Below are 19864 nucleotides of genomic sequence, written 5' to 3'. Positions count from 1 at the left end.
GAAAGCATGACAAAATATGTGCTCTATACAGCCCCCAGTGGTGACTTTTAGGCAGGACAACATTTACTTTTTAAAGGAGAAGATTCATAAGAAACTTAAAAATTCCTTAGAAATATCTCCACTTACCTTTCCCGCCGCAGGGATTTCTGTGGTAAAACCAACAGACCCAATCTTCACCCCTCACGGTGGGCACCGTTTAAAACCTTCAGGAACCGGGGCCACTTTTTAATCAGGGGATCCACACTCCTGGCCCCGTAAAACACCCCGGCAGAAAACTTTATGGCTGATAAAAACCAAAGCACTGGATCCCGGGGTCTAGCTCTATAAAAAGAGAAGCGTTACGGACTAAACCTCGTTTCTTCCTCCACGAGGCCCGGGTATCTTTCAATTCGGTCTGAAAAGATAATAGATTTAAATGGATCCGGTTGCATAGCCTGTCCCAGCAAGGAATATTCCAGTGGAGCTCAGCACGGCACATCTTTACTCGTGACCAACATCTAAGACACTGGCGAAAAAACTGAGGTACTCCCAGTAGTAGGAGGGGTTATATAGGGAGTGGACTTCCTGTCTTAGGATGTGCCAGTGTCCATCACCTGAAGGTGGCCTATAACCCACATAGTAATTACTATGGCTGTGTCCCGTAATGTGATTAAGAAAAGCTTATTCCCACAATTAGGGCACTTCTTGCAGCCAGACTTGTCCTCCCTGGCTGCCTCTTTTGCCTGCAACACAGAAAAGGGTAGAGGGTGTTAGCTACCAGGCTGCCCCCCTCCCATTCAACATCTGTGCTGCCATCAGTCCACTGTTGTACTTCTCTGGGACTAAGAGGGGTCCACCACCACAGGGTTCCCTAGTCTAGTCCCACAATCCACCACCACAAGGTATACAAGCACAACATGGGGTCTTGCCCAGCAGCCTACCTGTGCTTGGCTGGTGCCTGCCTCGCCCGGAGTGTCTTGGGGATTCACCTCCATGGTCCCCCCCCCCTGCTCTGGTTCCGAAATTGCTGGATGCTGGTCGGGAGTTTGTAGGTGCAGCCTGGCCCTCCCACTCCTCCTTGTGCCCTGGAGACCCTGGAAGTCTTGGAGCAGAGTAATGATACTTGTTCCGCCGAAAGCGACGCGTACAGCGTCTCCAGCCCGGCGGCGCCTTAGCATAGTCAGGAAGTGATGCACCACAACAGGCACACACAACCCTGCTGCCTCACCCGACCGGCCTTACACCCACCGAGGGAACCCGCACCATCCTGCCACTGACCCTCAACCAGGAACTGGAAGGAGTTGGGCAACGGGTCTGCTCCTCAAAACGCTGGACAGTAAGAACTCACAGAGCACCATTTGCTGGCTAAGACCCAGTCCGCCTGCCCCGTCTCCTCTCTCTTCAGGCAGCCCCTGAGAGATGAAGTCCTCCCTGCTACATACCTGGTCCCTCAAAAACATGCTCCTCCGATGGAGGAAACACAAAATGACTGACCATGGGTTTGAAGGAACCGCCTTTTGAACTGAATGGCAATGCGTTTCCTGTGGCAATGGGATGAGCTCCATCTCTCAAGGGCTGTCCTGGAAGATGACTGGGGAAAAGAAGTCTGCAGCAGTGACCTCAGCGTCTGCCGGGAGGAGGGGGGGGGGGGCTCTGGGGGAGTTGTCTAATCTTGATACAAGGCTCAGCACCATAAAGACATATGGAAAAAACACAACATTAAGAAATAATGAGTTTATTTCACAGGCGCACTAAACTAGTGCAGTGAATTCACAAAGACTGGCAGGGTCCAGTATCTACCATGCTGAAAACACAATTTACATGTTCCTAGTTTCTGCAGAGCTCAGTAAGAAACCAAAAAGAGGAAAAAAAACCCCAAAAACCTATTGGCACTAAACTGTTAAAAATATCTGGCGCATAGAATCTACCCTCGGTACCACAGATTTCCTTATATTATTTCTATTAGAACCTCCGATAAGTTCACAAGTTCTATGAAGTGTCACTTGCGTCCGGGGCGATGGCCGATATGCATCTAATGAGGAGACCCCTCAGCTGCACCCCAGTCCCAGTTTAGTGATGCCGATCTTTTCTTCTGTCCAAGGATATTAAAGGATTTTGTATTGCTGCAGCTTCTCCTCTCTAACAAATTAGAAAGCTTTCAGATGTCTAGAAGGCCCAGGCCAGGCGTCCAGTAGAGGCCACTTTCCGTATATTCCCGCTCGCTCTTGTCCGCTCGCTCTGTCATGTGATTCAGCATGGCTGCCTTACACAGGTTTTCTCCACATTGTCCCGACAACCAATGAGCCTTAGTATATTTTCTGCCTGCTGGGGAGGATGGCTTCCTTGATGAAAGAGAAGATGACCAGTATTCCCGAGCGCTTTCCTCTTTTACCCTTCGTGAAATAGTTTGACACGACATCATCTGTCAACACAAATTACAACAATCGCAATCAGTGTTAGAAATAGGTTTTTTTGCCCACTACCACCATACCACATCCTAAAACTGACTGACAACAAAAACCAGTGGAGGCCACCAATAGGAATTATTGCCCGGGGGGGGGGGGGGGAACGACTTTACAGGCACATCATTGGGCAAAAAAAGTTATAAAATCATACACTTTTATTAATCATCCTTAACCACTTCCATACCGGGCACTTTCGCCCCCTTCCTGCCCAGGACAAATTTTCAGCACTGTTACACTTTGAATGACAAATTGCACAGTCATGTACCACTGTACCCAAATGAAATTTTTTGCATTTTTTTCATACAGATATAGCTTTCTTTTGGTGGTATTTAATCACTACTGGGGTTTATTTTTTTTTATAAAGGCCGAAAAATCTGAGAAGGGAAAAAAAAAAAAAAAAAAAGTGTTTGTTATAAAATTTTGCAAATAAATAATCTTTCTTCATAAATTTAGGCCAAACTGTATTCTGCTACATTTCTTTGATGAAAATAACCCAAATCAGTGTATAGTTATTCTGTTGGAAAGTTATAGAGTCCACAAACTATGATATATACATCTGAAAATGGATCTCATTTCTTGAGGCCAGAAAACAGTACAAATAACCCCCCCCCCCCAAATTAGCTTTTTGGAAAGTAGACAGGAGGCATGGCGAGTTTTTTTGATGTTGCAATTTTTTTGATTTTTTTTTTTTTTTTTTACATAGTCACCAGTGTAGTACAGTGTCATCATATAAATGGTGTGGCGGGGACCAGGGACACTGACTGGTGACAGTATGTTTAAATAAAAAAGAAGTAACACTGTACTACTCTGATGAAGTGATCAGGATTTTTTTTTTTTTTAACTACACACTATGATTGCTTACAGCAGTGAATTTCACTGCTATAAAAGCAAAGATTTTTACTGAATAAAAGTGTGTATTTGTTGTGATCAGCCACAGCTAATCACATGGTACAGATGGGCTGTGATTGGCCTGTCAGTACTATGTGTTCACTGTGACCAATCACAGCTAGCAACACAATTGTACACAATGAATGGCATGAAAGGAAGCCATTCATGGTTTACTATGGTCATGTGATCTGCTGCGATTGTGAACACATAGTACAGACAGGGCCAATCACAGTTCATCTGTACCATGTGATTTGCTGTGGCCAATCACAGCAAATCACATAATCTTAAACAACGAATGGCTTCCTTTCATGCCATTCATTGTGTACAATTGTGTTGCTAGCTGTGATAGGTGACAGCAATTACATAGTACTGACAGCTGGCCAGTACCATGATCAATCATCCACTGTATCCGGTGGACACAGCGGGTGACATATTGTGCCGGGGCACATGGGATGATTTCATCCGTGCCCTGTGTTAGGACATGTTTACCAGCACAGTGATACACAGATGCTGCGTGCATCCATGTGCTGAAAGTCTCAAAGCTGTCTATTGGGGCACAGCAGCTGCACAGACAAAAGCTGCTGCTCCCAATAGGACATCTATGTGGATGCATGCCCACCCAGCCCCCGCAACGCACCCAGGATGGCGCAGAGCTTTTTTATGTTGCCTCGGTATTCAGACTCGTTTCCGCTATGACTGCTAAGGAGGAATGACCACATATTGACTGAATTTTCTCAACTTTTCCACATATAACTTTTAGGAAAATAGGAACTCTGCACACCAAGTGTTGTCTCTACTGACACCGACTCACCTCCATGCTGGACTGTAGATGGAAGTACATTTTCCCCTGCAGATAGTGACACAAAGAAGGAAAACGGGACGAGCCATAAGCAGAAGGTGAAGTAAGCCAGAACCTAGAAAAAGAAAACAGGAAATAGGTCATCCCCGTTCATTGTGTTACAGTACAAAATGGCCGCCCTCATAGTGCAGCACAAGACAGGAATGGAAGTCGGCCCACATGGGACAAAGTCTAACCCTTCCCCATTCTTCCTGTCTGGTTCCTTTATCATTTTTCTTTTTTGGCATACATGCGCCCCAACGAAAAACAGAATGTCAAAGTGTAGAAACATGGTTGTACAGCTTGTACTCTTCTTTGCAGAGAAGGGTGGCCATATATGCCCATTACATAGGCAGCCTCTGCTTCTCTTTGGCCTGGCTGACCTCACTTCAATGCATGTTTAGCAATGAGTGAAGCCATAGACTTTCTGCAGTCTCAAATGGTAGCCAGGTGAGCCATAATCTCTGCCTAGGATTCACAACATGCAAGAGCTAATAAAAAACAGTAGTTTGTTTTTATATTAATTGAGAGAAACTGGTATTTTTTTTTTTAATGAAAATAATAAATGACTACTGATTTTCTGGCATGATTTTTTTTTTTACTATTTTTTTTTTTAAACTAGCTGAACCTTCTGCATGTATTACTGTTATACAGTCAGGATGTATACACAGGTATAGGCTTTTCTTTTAGGCTCGGTTCACACCTAAACCAGCCACGGATTGCACAGCAACGCTGTGTGTCCCTGTTCTCCGTTTCAGGGACGAATCTATTGTCTGAATTCGGCCCTGAAACTGAACCAAAAGTGCGCTCCGCAGCCGCCCCGGAGATATGTGAACCGGCTCCATAGAGAGACAGTCATATTCTCCTGCTAAGCGAATTGGATGCGGGGAAACCTGCATCCAATTTGCATAGGTGTGAACCCGGCCTTAGGGTTTGTTTTGCAATAGCAAGGGTTAAAATATTATGTGCTAGCAACATGCTGGCGAGTCGGACAGATTTTCTCACACACAACACAGCATCCCTGCACAGTGCTCACACTTCCCAAGCAGCACTGTTCATTGGAGCACTGTCCAGGAGGTGTGTCACAGGTGTGCACTGTGTGTGAAAGCAGCGGTCTGGCTCTCAAGCATGCTTGCCAGTGCACATGCATTCCTTGGTCGTCACCCCCCACCCCATAACAAGCTTATTAAATTTTGAAATACAAACCGGTTTTCATTAAATACTTTTAGACCCAGTGATGTAATCATTGAGTCTCTGTGCTCCTTTCTACAATGTAGGCAGATCATGCCAGGTGGGAGGGGCCTGCAGGAGCTTTCAGAAATCATCACAGCACCCTGACCTATTACATCTCTCAAAGCCCCTCAGCCCTGATGGAAACAAAATGCCATGATGGGTGGATGTCAGTCTGGAGGAGTGAGCATGCAGACCACCCTGAGTAAGGCAGGCCCATAGGTGATTACTCGATTCCCCCATCAACAGTCAGTGTTGATGGGGGAATACCTCCAGTGGAGCTAATGTGTTCTCCCAGCGGGGAGGGATTGGGCACATGAGCCGTCCCTGCCAGGAAAACAGAGAGATTATTGCCAACAGCTTTAGCCACTGGCAGTAATCGCATGCTAGAAATCCAAAATGGTGGTTGTACCAAAATCGATCGATGGGTCGACTTGGGTACAATCAGCCTGGCCATGCATGGATGGGATCTCGACCGGTTCCTGCTGAACCGGCCAAGATTCTAACCATCTATGGCCAGCTTTACTGTACAAGCCTAAAGGGAAGGCTTTAATTCAGTGGTTCTCAACCTTGTCCTCAAGTACCCCCAACAGGCCATGTTTTGGCAATTTCTCTTAGATAAAATAGCTGTCCAAAATACCAAACAATTGACTGATTTAAAGCACCTGTGCAAGATAAAGGAAAACCTGCAAACATGGCCTGTTGGGGGTATTTGAGGACAGGGTTGAGAAACACTGCTTTAACCCTTTCTGCAGCACACAAGACAAGCATATTGTACATGCAACCGAACCGCATTATAGTAATACGTGAATAAAGTTTAATCGAGCTTCAATGACAGGTTCACCGCACGCAACAGGTTTTGCACCCATTAGGTACATTTCCAATAAACAAGATTAAATGGAGTGCTTGGGTATTTTTTTTTTCTGTGTTCTTTAACCCAGTGGTCATCAACCCTGTCCTCAGGTCCCACTAACAGGCCAGGTTTTATACATTACCTTGGGGGAGATGCAGACTAGAATACTGCAATCACTGAGCAGCAAATGATATCACCTTTGATGTATTTCAGTTATCTTGCAAACCTGGCCTGTTAGTGGGCCCTGAGGACAGGGTTGATGACCACTGTTTTAACCAATGAAGCAATTTCCATTCATAGTTCACACAACTGTTGTTGGGGGGGGGAGGGGGGGGGATCTATCTGACGTTCAGTCCCGGGTACAGAACCCGCGTCAGATCAGCCCGTGCAATCAGTGTCCTTGACAGATTACGAGTAAATCTCTGACTAAACCTTGTGTGTGTCTGCTGAGCGAGGATTGTGGCAGCTCATCCTTCTGTAGAAAGCTCTTCTTTACACTCCAACCAGCTGCCTTGTATGATGTGGTGGCCATACTGCTGTGTTGGATTTAAAGGCACACTCCAAAGATGCCACTCAAGTAAACATGAGAGCACAACCTGCTTGCACTGTGGGGTGGGGGGTATGTCTTCGGAGAGATTTACTAAACCTGGTGCACACAGAATCTGGTGCAGCTGTGCATAGAAACGTGTTCAATTAAGCTTTGACAGTAAGTCCCCATTCACATCATGGTCAAATCGCAGCCTATTGCCAGAAATGGCACCGTCCCAATCGGTGCAACGCCGCACCGATTTCCAAAAGTAGCCCCTCCCTGCACTACTTTTGGCAACATCGAGGTGAATTTCAACAGACATCTGTGCATGAACCCACACAGATGTCTTTCAAGACGCCCCCGAAGTTGGACCTAAATGCGGCTTTGAAATCGTGCAATTTCAGATGAAGTCGCACGATTTCAAAGCCGCGTTCGATGTGAATGAGGGCCAAAACATAGAAGCTGATTGGTTACCATGCACAGCTGCACCAGTTTTAGTAAATCTCTCCCAATGTTTGCAACATCTTGGTCTCTATCGTCTGTACCCGGCTGCAGTATCTGCATATTCTTAGGACAGTCTCCGAAAAAGTTAACTTCCCATGAACAAGCTGGTGATTGGTTGCTAGAACCACCCTGCTTCCTACGAAACCAATCACCTGCTGGTTAATTTTGACAGCAATCGCTCCGGCCCTCTATCCAGTGTTGCTGTGCCTTCCATCTACCGTCCTTCATAACCACGTAAGGTAGAAGAATGAAGTGTATGTGATGTAAAGTGAAGTTCAGAACACTACTGTGAAGGGGGTGGGGTTCATGTGAAGGGGGTGGAGTTAAGAACACTACTGTTAAGGGGGCGCGGGTGATGTGAAGAGGGGCTGAGAACACTACTGTGAAGTGGGGGGGGGGGTGATGTGAAGGGGGGGCTGAGAACACACTGCCGTGAAGGGGGGGCTGAGAACACACTACCGTGAAGGGGGGGCTGAGAACACACTACCGTGAAGGGGGGGCTGAGAACACACTACCGTGAAGGGGGGGCTGAGAACACACTACCGTGAAGGGGGGGCTGAGAACACACTGCCGTGAAGGGGGGGCTGAGAACACACTGCCGTGAAGGGGGGGCTGAGAACACACTACCGTGAAGGGGGGGCTGAGAACACACTACCGTGAAGGGGGGGCTGAGAACACACTACCGTGAAGGGGGGGCTGAGAACACACTACCGTGAAGGGGGGGCTGAGAACACACTACCGTGAAGGGGGGGCTGAGAACACACTACTGTGAAGGGGGGGCTGAGAACACACTACTGTGAAGGGGGGGGCTGAGAACACACTACTGTGAAGGGGGGGCTGAGAACACACTACTGTGAAGGGGGGGGCTGAGAACACACTACTGTGAAGGGGGGGCTGAGAACACACTACTGTGAAAAGGGGGGGAGTTGATGTGAAGGGGGGCTGAGAACACTACGATGAAGGGGAAACTGATGTGAAATGAGGGACTATGATGTAAAGGTGGGGAATTGTGATATGCAGAGGGGGGCTGAGGACACTGTTGTAAGATCTCCTTTGTGATATAAGAGAGGGGTCTGTGATGTAAAGGAACTCACTCAAACAAACATGTGTTTCGGACCTTCGCTCATATACATTTTACTGATAGAACCTCCGTGAATTTTAATTCAATACCCCCCACTCTAAACCTTCAGTATTACACTGTTCTTACACCGCTTCTAATGATAACATATGTTCTATATTTGCTGTATTACTACATACTCCTTTGTTACACCACAACTCTTGCCTTGTTCACAATTTATGTAGCATTTTATACAGTAATGACAGTATGTGAAACGTATTCTTGAACTTTTGTAATCCTGATTTTAGTATAAGGGGTGGAGTGTGCACGTTTCCACATGTTGTGCATAGGGGAGGCCATTCATTTCAATGTGGGAAAAACGCAAAGGAAGTCTGACCCTTTTGCAAAATCACGCAGCACCGAACCGCGAGGCATAATGGCACCACTGCGTATCTGCTAAAGGGTAGTGCATTTCTGTATGTGCCAGGAAAGTGCAAAATTTTGCAAAAGCAACCTTAAAAAAAAAAAAATGTAAAAATAAAATAAAACACATTCAATGAACCAATTACCAGCCAGTTTGAGTAGATCGGCTACAACAACATACCTCTGAGAAAGGGTAGTACTCTTCAGCAAAATACTGGAAAGCCAAGTAATGATTCAGCACCACCAGCACTGTAAAAAGACATGGAAAGGTTTAGTTGTAGGACAGATCTAATATAACATTCTATCTGGTACCTGAGGAGGTCACAATAAGACCGAGGTTTGTGTCTGCTGGATGTACAAAAGACACCATTCAAACATCATGTATATCACTCAAACTTATCACTAAATAAAAAGATAAAACAGAGAGAAGACTGATAAAAGGTGATACAGTGACTGGAGCTATTACTATACGTATTACTTACTAGCTCGCCATACCTGTCAATCAGTGGCCTTATTTCCAGTTAGTTTTTCTAATGGCAATGATATGGTGTAACACCACAACGGCTGTGGGTAGAAGGATAGGCTACAGAAAACCAAAGCCAGTGTAGATAAAGAATATTGTGCTCACTGACAGATCCCAGTCACTGTGATAGGTAATCATGATGATCACATGACCAGGAAGCCCATGTGACACCTCCATCTGGAATGGGTTACGGGACGTAATGCTAGAACACATGGCGACTTTCTTACTGTTGTGCCCGTTTTCCTGTTGCAGATTTTCCCTTCACTTCCTATATGGTAAAACGTTGTCCCTAAAACAGAAAGTGAGGGAAAATCTTGCTAATGGAGATTCAGATACCAGTAAAACCTGACAGGGGTCCTAACCTTTCCTCATACTATCCAAATACTAAAAACTAAGTTTTGGGTATACACACACTTCAAAGACTCCCATGTCTTAAAGTGATTAATCACTTCAGGTCCGCCCCATAGCAGTTTTACTGCTACAGGGCAGCACCTGTGCACCGGATTACAATATATATATATATATATATATCTCTCTCTATCTAGTGCTGCTCGCTTTTGCTGTGATCACTTCCAAAGGGCAAGGCATTTATTATAAAATATACACTACCGTTCAAAAGTTTGGGGTCACATTGAAATGTCCTTATTTTTGAAGGAAAAGCACTGTACTTTTAAATGAAGCTAACTTTAAACTAGTCCTAACTTTAAACAAATATACTCTATACATAATGTGGTAAATGACTATTCTAACTGCAAATGTCTAGTTTTTGGTGCAATATCTACATAGGTGTATAGAGGCCCATTTCCAGCAACTATCACTCCAGTGTTCTAATGGTACAATGTGTTTGCTCATTGGCTCAGAAGGCTAATTGACGATTAGCAAACCCTTGTGCAATCATGTTCACACATCTAAAAACAGTCTAGCTCCTTCCAGAAGCTACAAAACTGACCTTCCTGTGAGCAGATTGAGTTTCTGGAGCATCACATTTGTGGGGTCAATTAAACGCTCAAAATGGCCAGAAAAAGAGAACTTTCATCTGAAACTCGACAAGTCTATTCTTGTTCTTAGAAATGAAGGCTATTCCATGCGAGAAATTGCAAAGAAATTGAAGATTTCCTACAACGGTGTGTACTACTCCCTTCAGAGGACAGCACAAACAGGCTCTAACCAGAGTAGAAAAAGAAGTGGGAGGCCGCGTTGCACAACTAAGCAAGAAGATAAGCACATTAGAGTCTCTAGTTTGAGAAACAGACGCCTCACAGGTGCCCAACTGGCATCTTCATTAAATAGTACCCGCAAAACACCAGTGTCAACATCTACAGTGAAGAGGCGGCTGCGGGATTTTGGGCTTCAGGGCAGAGTGGCAAAGAAAAAGCCATATCTGAGACTGGCCAATAAAAGAAAAAGTTTAAGATGGGCAAAAGAACACAGACATTGGACAGAGGAAGACTGGAAAAAAGTGTTGTGGACGGATGAATCCAAGTTTGAGGTGTTTGGATCACAAAGAAGAACGTTTGTGAGACGCAGAACAAATGAAAAGATGCTGGAAGAATGCCTGACGCCATCTGTTAAGCATGGTGGAGGTAATGTGATGGTCTGGGGTTGCTTTGGTGCTGGTAAGGTGGGAGCTTTGTACAGGGTAAAAGGGATTCTGAATAAGGAAGGCTATCACTCCATTTTGCAACGCCATGCCATACCCAGTGGACAGCGCTTGATTGGAGCCAATTTCATCCTACAACAGGACAATGACCCTAAACACACCTCCAAATTGTGCAAGAACTATTTACAGCAGAAGCAGGCAGCTGGTATTCTATCGGTAATGGAGTGGCCAGCACAGTCACCAGATCTGAACCCCATTGAGCTGTTGTGGGAGCAGCTTGACCGTATGGTACGCCAGAAGTGCCCATCCAACCAATCCAACTTGTGGGAGCTGCTTCTAGAAGCGTGGGGTGCAATTTCTCCAGCTTACCTCAATAAATTAACAGCTAGAATGCCAAAGGTGTGCAATGCTGTAATTGCTGCAAAAGGAGGATTCTTTGATGAAAGCAAAGTTTGATGTAAAAACAATGTTATTTCAAAAACAAATCATTATTTCTAACCTTGTCAATGTCTTGACTCTATTTTCTATTCATTTCACAACGTATGGTGGTGAATAAGTGTGACTTTTCATGGAAAACACAAAATTGTTTGGGTGACCCCAAACTTTTGAACGGTAGTGTATATATATTTTTTTTTATTAAAGAAACATGTCATACTTACCTCCTCTTCTCGGGTCCACCACTGGCGCTCCTGGCTCCTCCCTCCTATTGAGTGCCCTTCAGAGAGCTAGCAGCTATGCAAGCTATGGGGGCACCCAAACAGGCATGCTCCCAAGCTGCTGCTCTGCATGTCCATTTACACACAGAGCCGCGGCTCATCCCCGCCCCCTCTCTCTTCTCATTGTCTCACTGGCTGTGATTGACATGGCCACCACTGCTGTCTAAGCCAATGAAGAGGGAGAGCCAAGGATCTTGTGCATATCGCTGGATTGCAATGGGACTAAGGTAAATATTAGATGGAGCTGGGGGGAGGCTGCTGCACAGAGGTTTTTTTTTAAACTTCATGCATACCCTGTTTCCCCGAAAATAAGCCCTACCCTGAAAATAAGACCTACAAGGACTTTAACTAGGGCTTATATTGCAGCCATCACCGACAATCACGCTCAGTCTTATTTTCAGGGAAACAAGGTAGAAGGTAAAAAGTCTTGAGCCACATTGTATAATTATATTAAGGTATGGCAAACAGTTTACACCAAAATGTCAGAAATGCCTTGCAATTTTCAATAAAAATCACGGAAATATAAAAGTCTTGAGCCTTTAGACCAGGGGTAGGCAACCTCGGCCCTCCAGCTGTTTTGAAACTACAAGTCACAGGCATGACTCCTAGAGGCAGAGGCATGATGGGATTTGTAGTTTCAGCACAGCTGGAGTGCGGAAGTTGCCTACCCCTGATCTAGAACAACTTTAAGCTGGGATGACCAAAATACATGAAGTCATAAGAAAACAAAACCATCCGGTTCCAATGAAATCTAAGCTTTCTGAAAAGACACTTACCGCATGAGAGTATGAAGTTGGGAGACGTCAGCATGATAAAAGGGAACGTCTGCAATAACCCGAAATACACCACATTGGTGAACAGCCCCACACCGATCATTATCCCAGGGAACTTCTCAAAGAAATACAGACCGATCAACGCACCTGTAGAGAACTGACAGAAACCCGACATGGTCAGTGCTGACCTCACATCATTTACTAACCAAAACAAGAAGAAATCCCACAGCACACATCCACGGCAACTAGAGTTCTGTTCCTTATTGAATGTAATAACCCTAAAGAGTAACTCCACCTTTGTTGAGTAAAAAAACAATCCCCTCTACGTGATCTGTATACATAAAAAAAAAAAAAAAAAAAGGAAGGAAGAAGAAGGAATAAGAAGGAGGTTGCAGATTCCTACCTCTTTCTTCTCTGAAGTGAATAGAGCTAAGGGGCTGTCACAGGTCCTCATCAAGAGTACCCGACAATGCTCACCCTCCCTTCCATTCACTTGCTCCATTAATAGAAATCATACTAGAGCTTCTATGAATGAAAAGAGATCTATGAATAGAGGGGGCAAACCTTTCAATCATCCACCTGCCCTACATTCATAGATTCCGTTTCATGCATAAAAGCTGTAGTATGATTTCAATGAATGGAGGAGGGGGGCGGAGGAGAGGGACGGACACTCTTGATGAGGACCTGCAACAGCCCCTTAGTTCTTTTAAACCTTGCACAGAAGAGATGGGGGGGGATGGAAGGTGGAGGATTTCAACTAACAGAAGAGGCAACAGCACAAGGGACACATTATTATTATTCAGGATTTATATAGCGCCAACAGTTTGCGCATCGCTTTACAACACGAGGGCAGACAGTACACTTACAATACAAATCAATACAGGAGGGATCAGAGAGCCCTGCTCATTAGAGCTTACAATCTAGACACATCCGACTGACTCTAAGCTATGCCCCTTGTGCTGATTTTTCTGTTTTCTTATTTTGGCTGCAATTGGGCTTTAAGGACATTTCATATTCCTGACATGTACGTGTTGTACCGCGTACTTGTATGAGAAAGTATCCTGTTTTCATTGCATAAAATCCCTGGTATTCCTGCCAGTTCCTCTCCTCTGAATTCCTATTAAAAACTGACCAAGTTAAGCAGCCTGTTCTCCTCCAATGATCAGACTTCTGCCCACACCACAGGCCCCGCCCCCTGCGCACAGCCATTCGCTGGGAAGACCAGCATACTGCTGTTTCTTCTCTCTCACCTCTCTATGCAGCAGAGAACAGAGGATATTTAATCACTTATATAAAAAAATAAAAAAAGGGGGGGGGGGGGGTGGTAGATTTTTACAATGTTTTTGATATGTATATACAATGTTTTTGCCTTTCGTTTCTATTTTAAGCTGAATGGGTTGTTGTACAAGATAAGAGTTTACATATACTTTAAAGCGATTATATAATAAAAAAAAAAAAAAAAAAAAACACACAAACACATGTTATACTTACCTGCTCTATGTAATGGTTTTGCACAGAGCAGCCCCGATTCTCCTCTTCTCGGGTCCCACTCCAGCGCTCCTCCTTCCCACCCCGACAGCAAAAAGCTTACTCTGGAGGCACTCAAGCAGGCACACAGCTCTGTGTGTCCATTCAAACACAGAGCCGCGGCTTGGCCCTCCCCCTCCGTCTCCCGATTGGCTCACTGGCTGCGATTGACAGCAGCGGGAGCCAATGGCCAATCAGTAGTGCGAGTTCCTGACGTGGACATTACTGCATCAAGAGGGGGCTCAGGTAAGTATTGGGGGGGGGGGGGCACAAGGTTTTTTACCTTTATGCATAGAATGTGCATGATGCACATATAATAAGGCAGAATACTCACATGTAGTGCTGTGCACTCACCCAAATCATGTACTTTATAATCCTGCTGGTGGCAACAGTATACTCCTCTATTAGCTCCGCTAGATAGTACAGGCCGGCAGCTGTAATGACAAGAGCAGACACATTACTCAGCGTCCTAAAACAGATCCTAATCCAATCACTAAAAATTTCATAAAAATGCCTAATCTTTGTAAATCTGCAGTTTCCATTACAATAATATCGGATGATCTGATATGGAATGGTGAGAATTGTGTGTATGGTCTCTGGCCGACCAGCCTCAATGTTTGCATAGTATCATGTGAAGCTATATTCAAGCTCAGTGTTTAAGTGTCCAAGTATTTCTCTGGTAGGAGCGTGTGAAAAGGACAAGCCTAGTAATGTAAACAAAGACTCACCCAAGCTTAAGCTTGAGTGAGTCTTTGTCTTTATTCAGACACTTATGAGGCAACAACTGTCCCCAGATTGTGTTCCTGCGTTCCCACCCTTTGACATGCATTCCTGGTAGAGGCACCATTACTATTTATGCACTGCGGGTTACTGTAGTGTGTGCTGCTCTGCAGTGCCATACATTAACGGCACTCCAACATGCACGCAAATGCACTACCATGCGTTGTGGTGTACTGCATTACATTAATAAAAAAAAAAAAAAAAAAAAAGAGCTGCGGCTGTGACAGTAAAGCATCCCCCTCAATCTCTGTTTCCTCTCCCCGCATCCATTTTCATAGAATAAAAGGCGTTGTATGATTGGACAAGGGGAGATTTGTTTACCCTCTCCTCGCTCAATGTTTTTTCGAATGGATGAGGGGAGGAGGGATTGATGGGTGCTTCACTGTCATAGCTGTGGCTCTTCACTTCAGCAGTGCCATAAATATAGTGCGACTTGTAGGATCTGGCATCCGGTCATCTATGAAAAAAAAAAAATTATAGTAACTGTCAACTATTTGGACCAAGGATAATATTGAACAGAGGTAATTTTATTGGCTACCTCCCGCCGTCTAGTACAATGAGGGTGGGGGGGGATCCCCTCATCATATGACGTTGCCCCAGTGTCACCGCTCTCGCGTGCCCAGGGCATGGTGATCGCAGTTGTGCCGTGTTCCTAGGATTCAGTGCAACCCCAGTCTGGGTAAAGAGCAGATGACACGGCTCTTTACCCATGTGATCAGCTGTGTCCAATCACAGTCCATCACATGTAAATGAGGAAGTGCCATTAATCAACTCTCCTTGCCTCACACTAACAAAGTGTGAGGAGAGGAGAGCTGATCAGTGGCATCTTCTCACAGGGGAGACTGTACAGGTAATCAGGGCACTGGTCATCAATGCAGCCCCAACAGTGCCCATCAGTGACACCAATCAGTGCCCATCAGTGCCACCAATCAGTGCTGCCTCGTCAGCATACATCAGTAAAGGAGAAATATTACTGACAGAAACTAAGAAAAACTTTTTTTTTCTCTTCAAAATTTTGGGTCTTTAAATTTTTGCTAGCAAAAAATTAAAGACCCAGCTGTGATTAAAGGGTGAGTTCACCTTTACAGAAAACTCTGTAAGGTGAACTTACACAGGACCCCCTCCTCCGGTCCTACTGACCTGGACCGCCGCAATCTCCGGTATATCTGCGTCAGGTGTCCGGGGTTTGCATAGAAATCCCCTGAGCTGAATGTCCAAAACATCCCTCATCAGGAGGGACGTTTTGGAGCATTCTAATTGGTCAGCGCCGTCACATGGGTGGCGCCGACCAGCAGCCGCATAGCCCGTCCTGTCAGCTATGGAGAAGACGCGTGGCTGCAGAGAGGATTTCTAAGCCCCGGACTCCTGGCGCGGATATACAGGGGCTTAGACCCAGAGATTGCGGCGCTCCAGGTCAGTGGGACTGGGAGTGGAGACCTGTGTAAGTTCACCTTACAGATTTTTTTGTAAAGGTGAACTAACACTTTAAATAGCACCAAAAGAAAAGCTCTATGTATTAGAGCGCACCCCCACTCTGGATGAAGGAGGACAGGGGACAGCAGCATTGTCAGTCTGGGGGGGGGGGGGGGGGGGGGGAGGGAAGTGTTAGATGTACTAGCAGATTTAGATACACTAACAAACTGAAGCCAAACTCCAGCTCCACCGTACAGTTTTTTTCCTTTTGGGATGCATTTTGCTGGGGAGCTTGAGCTTTTTTTTTGCCTTTTTCTCCTATTTTCATCTGGTGACCCAGCCAGCAAGTCTGTGTTTAAAAAAACAAAAAAAAAACAAAAAAAAAACAGACTTGCTGACTGGGTAACCAGATGAAAATAGGAGAAAAGGGCAAAAAACAAAAAACAAAAAAAAAAAAAAAAAAAACGAATGCAGCCATCTACTCATTGGTAAGCTGCAATATATTTTTTTTACTTTTTGGGTTTAATACCGCTTAAACAGAGATTACAATGTCTGGCCATACACAGCAGAGCCGGAAACAAAATGCAGCCACTTCTCTATACAGAATACTATCTGAGTAATCAGTTCTGGAAACATCCCAGACCGGAGTTTACCCAGACAAAAAAGTACAGCCAGAACTTCTGCTATGCTGGGAGAAAGAAGGAAGCAATCTTATCAGAGAGAAGTCTGCTGGACAGAGACGTCACAAAACTCACCTATTGCCAGCGTGACAAAGGCCACCTGAATGAACAGGGACAGCCAACTGAGCAAATAGATAAACCACATCTTGCTGGATGTCTGCCGCCCCAAATAAACCTCGACAGTCCTCCACACCAACCGTGTGCGCTTCTTTTTCTGGAGGTCCCCTTTACACGTGCCCTCTCAATTCTCTAAAAACCTTTCCTGGAAGACAGATTCTATTTCCGATCAATCTTTATTGCAAGTCTCACGATATGAGCAGCTTCACTTTGATCAAAGTCAAAGTCTCAGACACTTTAATGGAAGTTTCCCAACCACGAGCGAGCCCTCTGGCCACCTTCAGTTCCCTTCTTTCGGATGCAGATTTGCTTCCAACAAAAGTTGCAGTCCAGTACAAAGTTCTTCCTGGTCCTAGCAAGTCACCAGCAGTCCAGTACAAAGTTCTTCCTGGTCCTAGCAAGTCACCAGCAGTCCAGTACAAAGTTCTCCTGGTTCCAGCAAGTCTGCTCCAATTCCTCCTCAATGGTCAGTGAACCTCCCCTGGAGCTTTCTTTAATGCAAACTTCCAATTCTTCCACAGCAGTTCCTGCAAATCATTACGATATCAGAACGTGAGCCCCCCCTGGAGGTATCACAGGAGGTTTAGATATCCTACTGGAAGACCCCCTTGTCCTCTCTTTGCTAGAATTCTTCACTACTGTCAAAAAAACCCAAAAAACTTCCAGCTAATGCAATTGAAGCCTTATGTAAAGCTGGCCTGAAATTCTCCTACACGTCCGTCTCTGAAATGATTGCTCCCTGTAATGTTCAAAACAAGAGTCCCCCAGATATCTAAATGGAAGTCCTCTGCTTGTTATACATCTTCACGAACGTCAACAATTCTTCCACCTAGTATCACTTATAAAGCTGGCCTGAAATCCTCCTGCACGTCCCCCCCCCGGATATTTGATGCAAACTCCCAGTAACGTCCTAATGCGAGTCCCCCCCAGATATCTAAATGGAAGTCCTCTGCCCGTTATAAGCCTTTACTGTCAGAAAATCTTCCAGGTAGTGGAATGCAAGTCTTATATATGGCTGGCTTGCTTCCACGACAGTCCCTTCAAGTCCCCCTCAGATCTAAATACAATCTCCCAGTGATATCCTCACATAAGTCCTCGTACTATTTCTGGGAACCCCAAAGATATCTTAATGGAAGTCTCAATGAACACTTAGTCTTCACTGAAGTCGGCAAATCTTCCAGTCAAATTTTAAGGCAAGTCTTACATAAAGCTCACCCCAGGCACGTCCCCCTAGGTATTTGCAGCAAGCTCCCAGTAAAGTGCTTAAAGCGTGACAGTCTTAATGGAAATCCCCCCACCCCCAGGTCCTGCCTGCTAAGATGTAAGCAAACCTTCCTGTTAGTTTAACGCAAGTTCTATACAAAAGCAAGCTTGGAGTTTCCCGGTAGTCCCCCAGATATTTGAAGTGAGCTCCCACAGTAATGCGAGTCACCCCTGATCTTCCAGCTAGCTTAATGCAAGTCTTATGTAAAAGCTCGACCTCCAACAAGTCAACCAGATATTTGCAGCAAAGCTCCCAGTGATGTCCTAATGCAGGTCAATCTTAATAGAAATCCCCGTCTGCTTTATTGTAAGCAAATCTTGCAGCTAGTTTATTGCAAAATCCTAGCAAGCCTGAAGTTTCCTGGAAGTCCCCCCAGATATTGGAAGTGAGCTCCCAGTAGTGCGAGTCACCCCCGATCTTCCAGCTAGCTTAATGCAAGTCTTATGTAAAAGCTCGACCTCCAACAAGCCAACCAGATATTTGCAGCAAAGCTCCCAGTGATGTCCTAATGCAAAGACTGTCTTATTGCAGATCCCGTCTGCTAGACTTCAAGCAAATCTTCCAGCTGGTTTATTGCAAAGCAAGCCTGAAGTTTCCTGGAAGTCCCCCCAGATATTGGAAGTGAGCTCCCAGTAGTGCGAGTCACCCCCGATCTTCCAGCTAGCTTAATGCAAAAGTCTTATATAAAGCTAGCCTCCGGCACGTCGCCCGGATATTTGCAGCAAAGCTCCCAGTGATGTCCTAATGCAAAGACTGTCTTATTGCAGGTCCGGTCTGCAGGAATGCAAGCAAATCTTCCAGCTAGTTTATTGCAAAGCCTATGTAAAGCAAGCCGGAAGTTTCCTGGAAGTCCCCCACTAATGGAAGTCACCCCGATATCCTAATAGAAGTCACCTGGCGGTCAGAGAGCACCCTCAATTAATGAATATAAGCACCCCTCCTCACTGATGGGCCCCTAATGTTCTCAAAAGTGGCCCCTGCAGGTCAGACAGTCCTCCTGCAATCCCCCCCCTCCTCACTACTTCTTGTTGGGGCACCCCCAATGTCCTCACAATGGGCCCCTGCACAGTCCAGACACCCCAATACAAGTGCACCTCACTGCTGGGCCCCCAATATCCTCACACAGGGCCCCTGCAGGTCAGGCAATCTCTTCTAATGTCTAATACAAGCCCCCCTCCCCCTCACTACTTCCCCCCAATGACTCTACACTGCTCCAACCCAGCAGGCAGTATACAGCTTGCCCAGTCCTCCCACACTACTACCTGCGAACCCTCCAGCCCATACAAACGTCTTGTCTCCTCTATGTCACGTACTGGGGACCCCCCACCTACATCCCCCAGGTCCCCCCCTCTTTCACTTTCACCCGGCCTCCCCCGTCCAGTCACACCACCATAGAGAGAGTAAACTCCTCCAGGAACCATAGACAGGCGCGGCTAACGGAACTTCCGGCCGGCGCCCAACCATAGAGAGGAGTTCGCTGTACTATAGAGACGTGGCGCGGGGAGAGTTGGGCGGCGCCATCTTTGATGAGGGAAAGTCAGGCTAGTGTGCCCTTAGCTTGCGGGCCTGTCCCGCTGGCGGCGATTGGCTGGCTCCGTTGCCATAACAGCGTTTGTTTGCCAGCGAGGCAGCCTTTTCCTCAGTGCTGGAAATCCCGCCAAATAAACTGACAGGGAATCCGAAGTTCAGAGATTGTAGATTGGGA

At 45.7% G+C, this 19864-nt stretch overlaps 1 protein-coding gene across 1 annotated transcript; it reads right to left on the bottom strand.

The window, feature by feature from the left end:
- Positions 1-1698: 1698 nt before the first annotated feature.
- TEX261 (testis expressed 261) lies at positions 1699-19583 on the bottom strand. Its single transcript, XM_073611037.1, has 6 exons — positions 16854-19583; positions 14260-14339; positions 12382-12535; positions 8948-9015; positions 4144-4246; positions 1699-2401 (listed from the first exon to the last, which is right to left on the bottom strand). The coding sequence occupies exons 1-6, from the start codon at positions 16921-16923 to the stop codon at positions 2286-2288; spliced, it is 591 nt and encodes a 196-aa protein (XP_073467138.1). The 5' UTR covers positions 16924-19583; the 3' UTR covers positions 1699-2285.
- Positions 19584-19864: the final 281 nt, after the last annotated feature.

This window comes from Aquarana catesbeiana, linkage group LG01 (assembly GCF_042186555.1).
Source record: "Aquarana catesbeiana isolate 2022-GZ linkage group LG01, ASM4218655v1, whole genome shotgun sequence".
NCBI lineage: Eukaryota > Metazoa > Chordata > Amphibia > Anura > Ranidae > Aquarana > Aquarana catesbeiana.
This window is presented reverse-complemented; position numbering and strand designations above follow the sequence as displayed.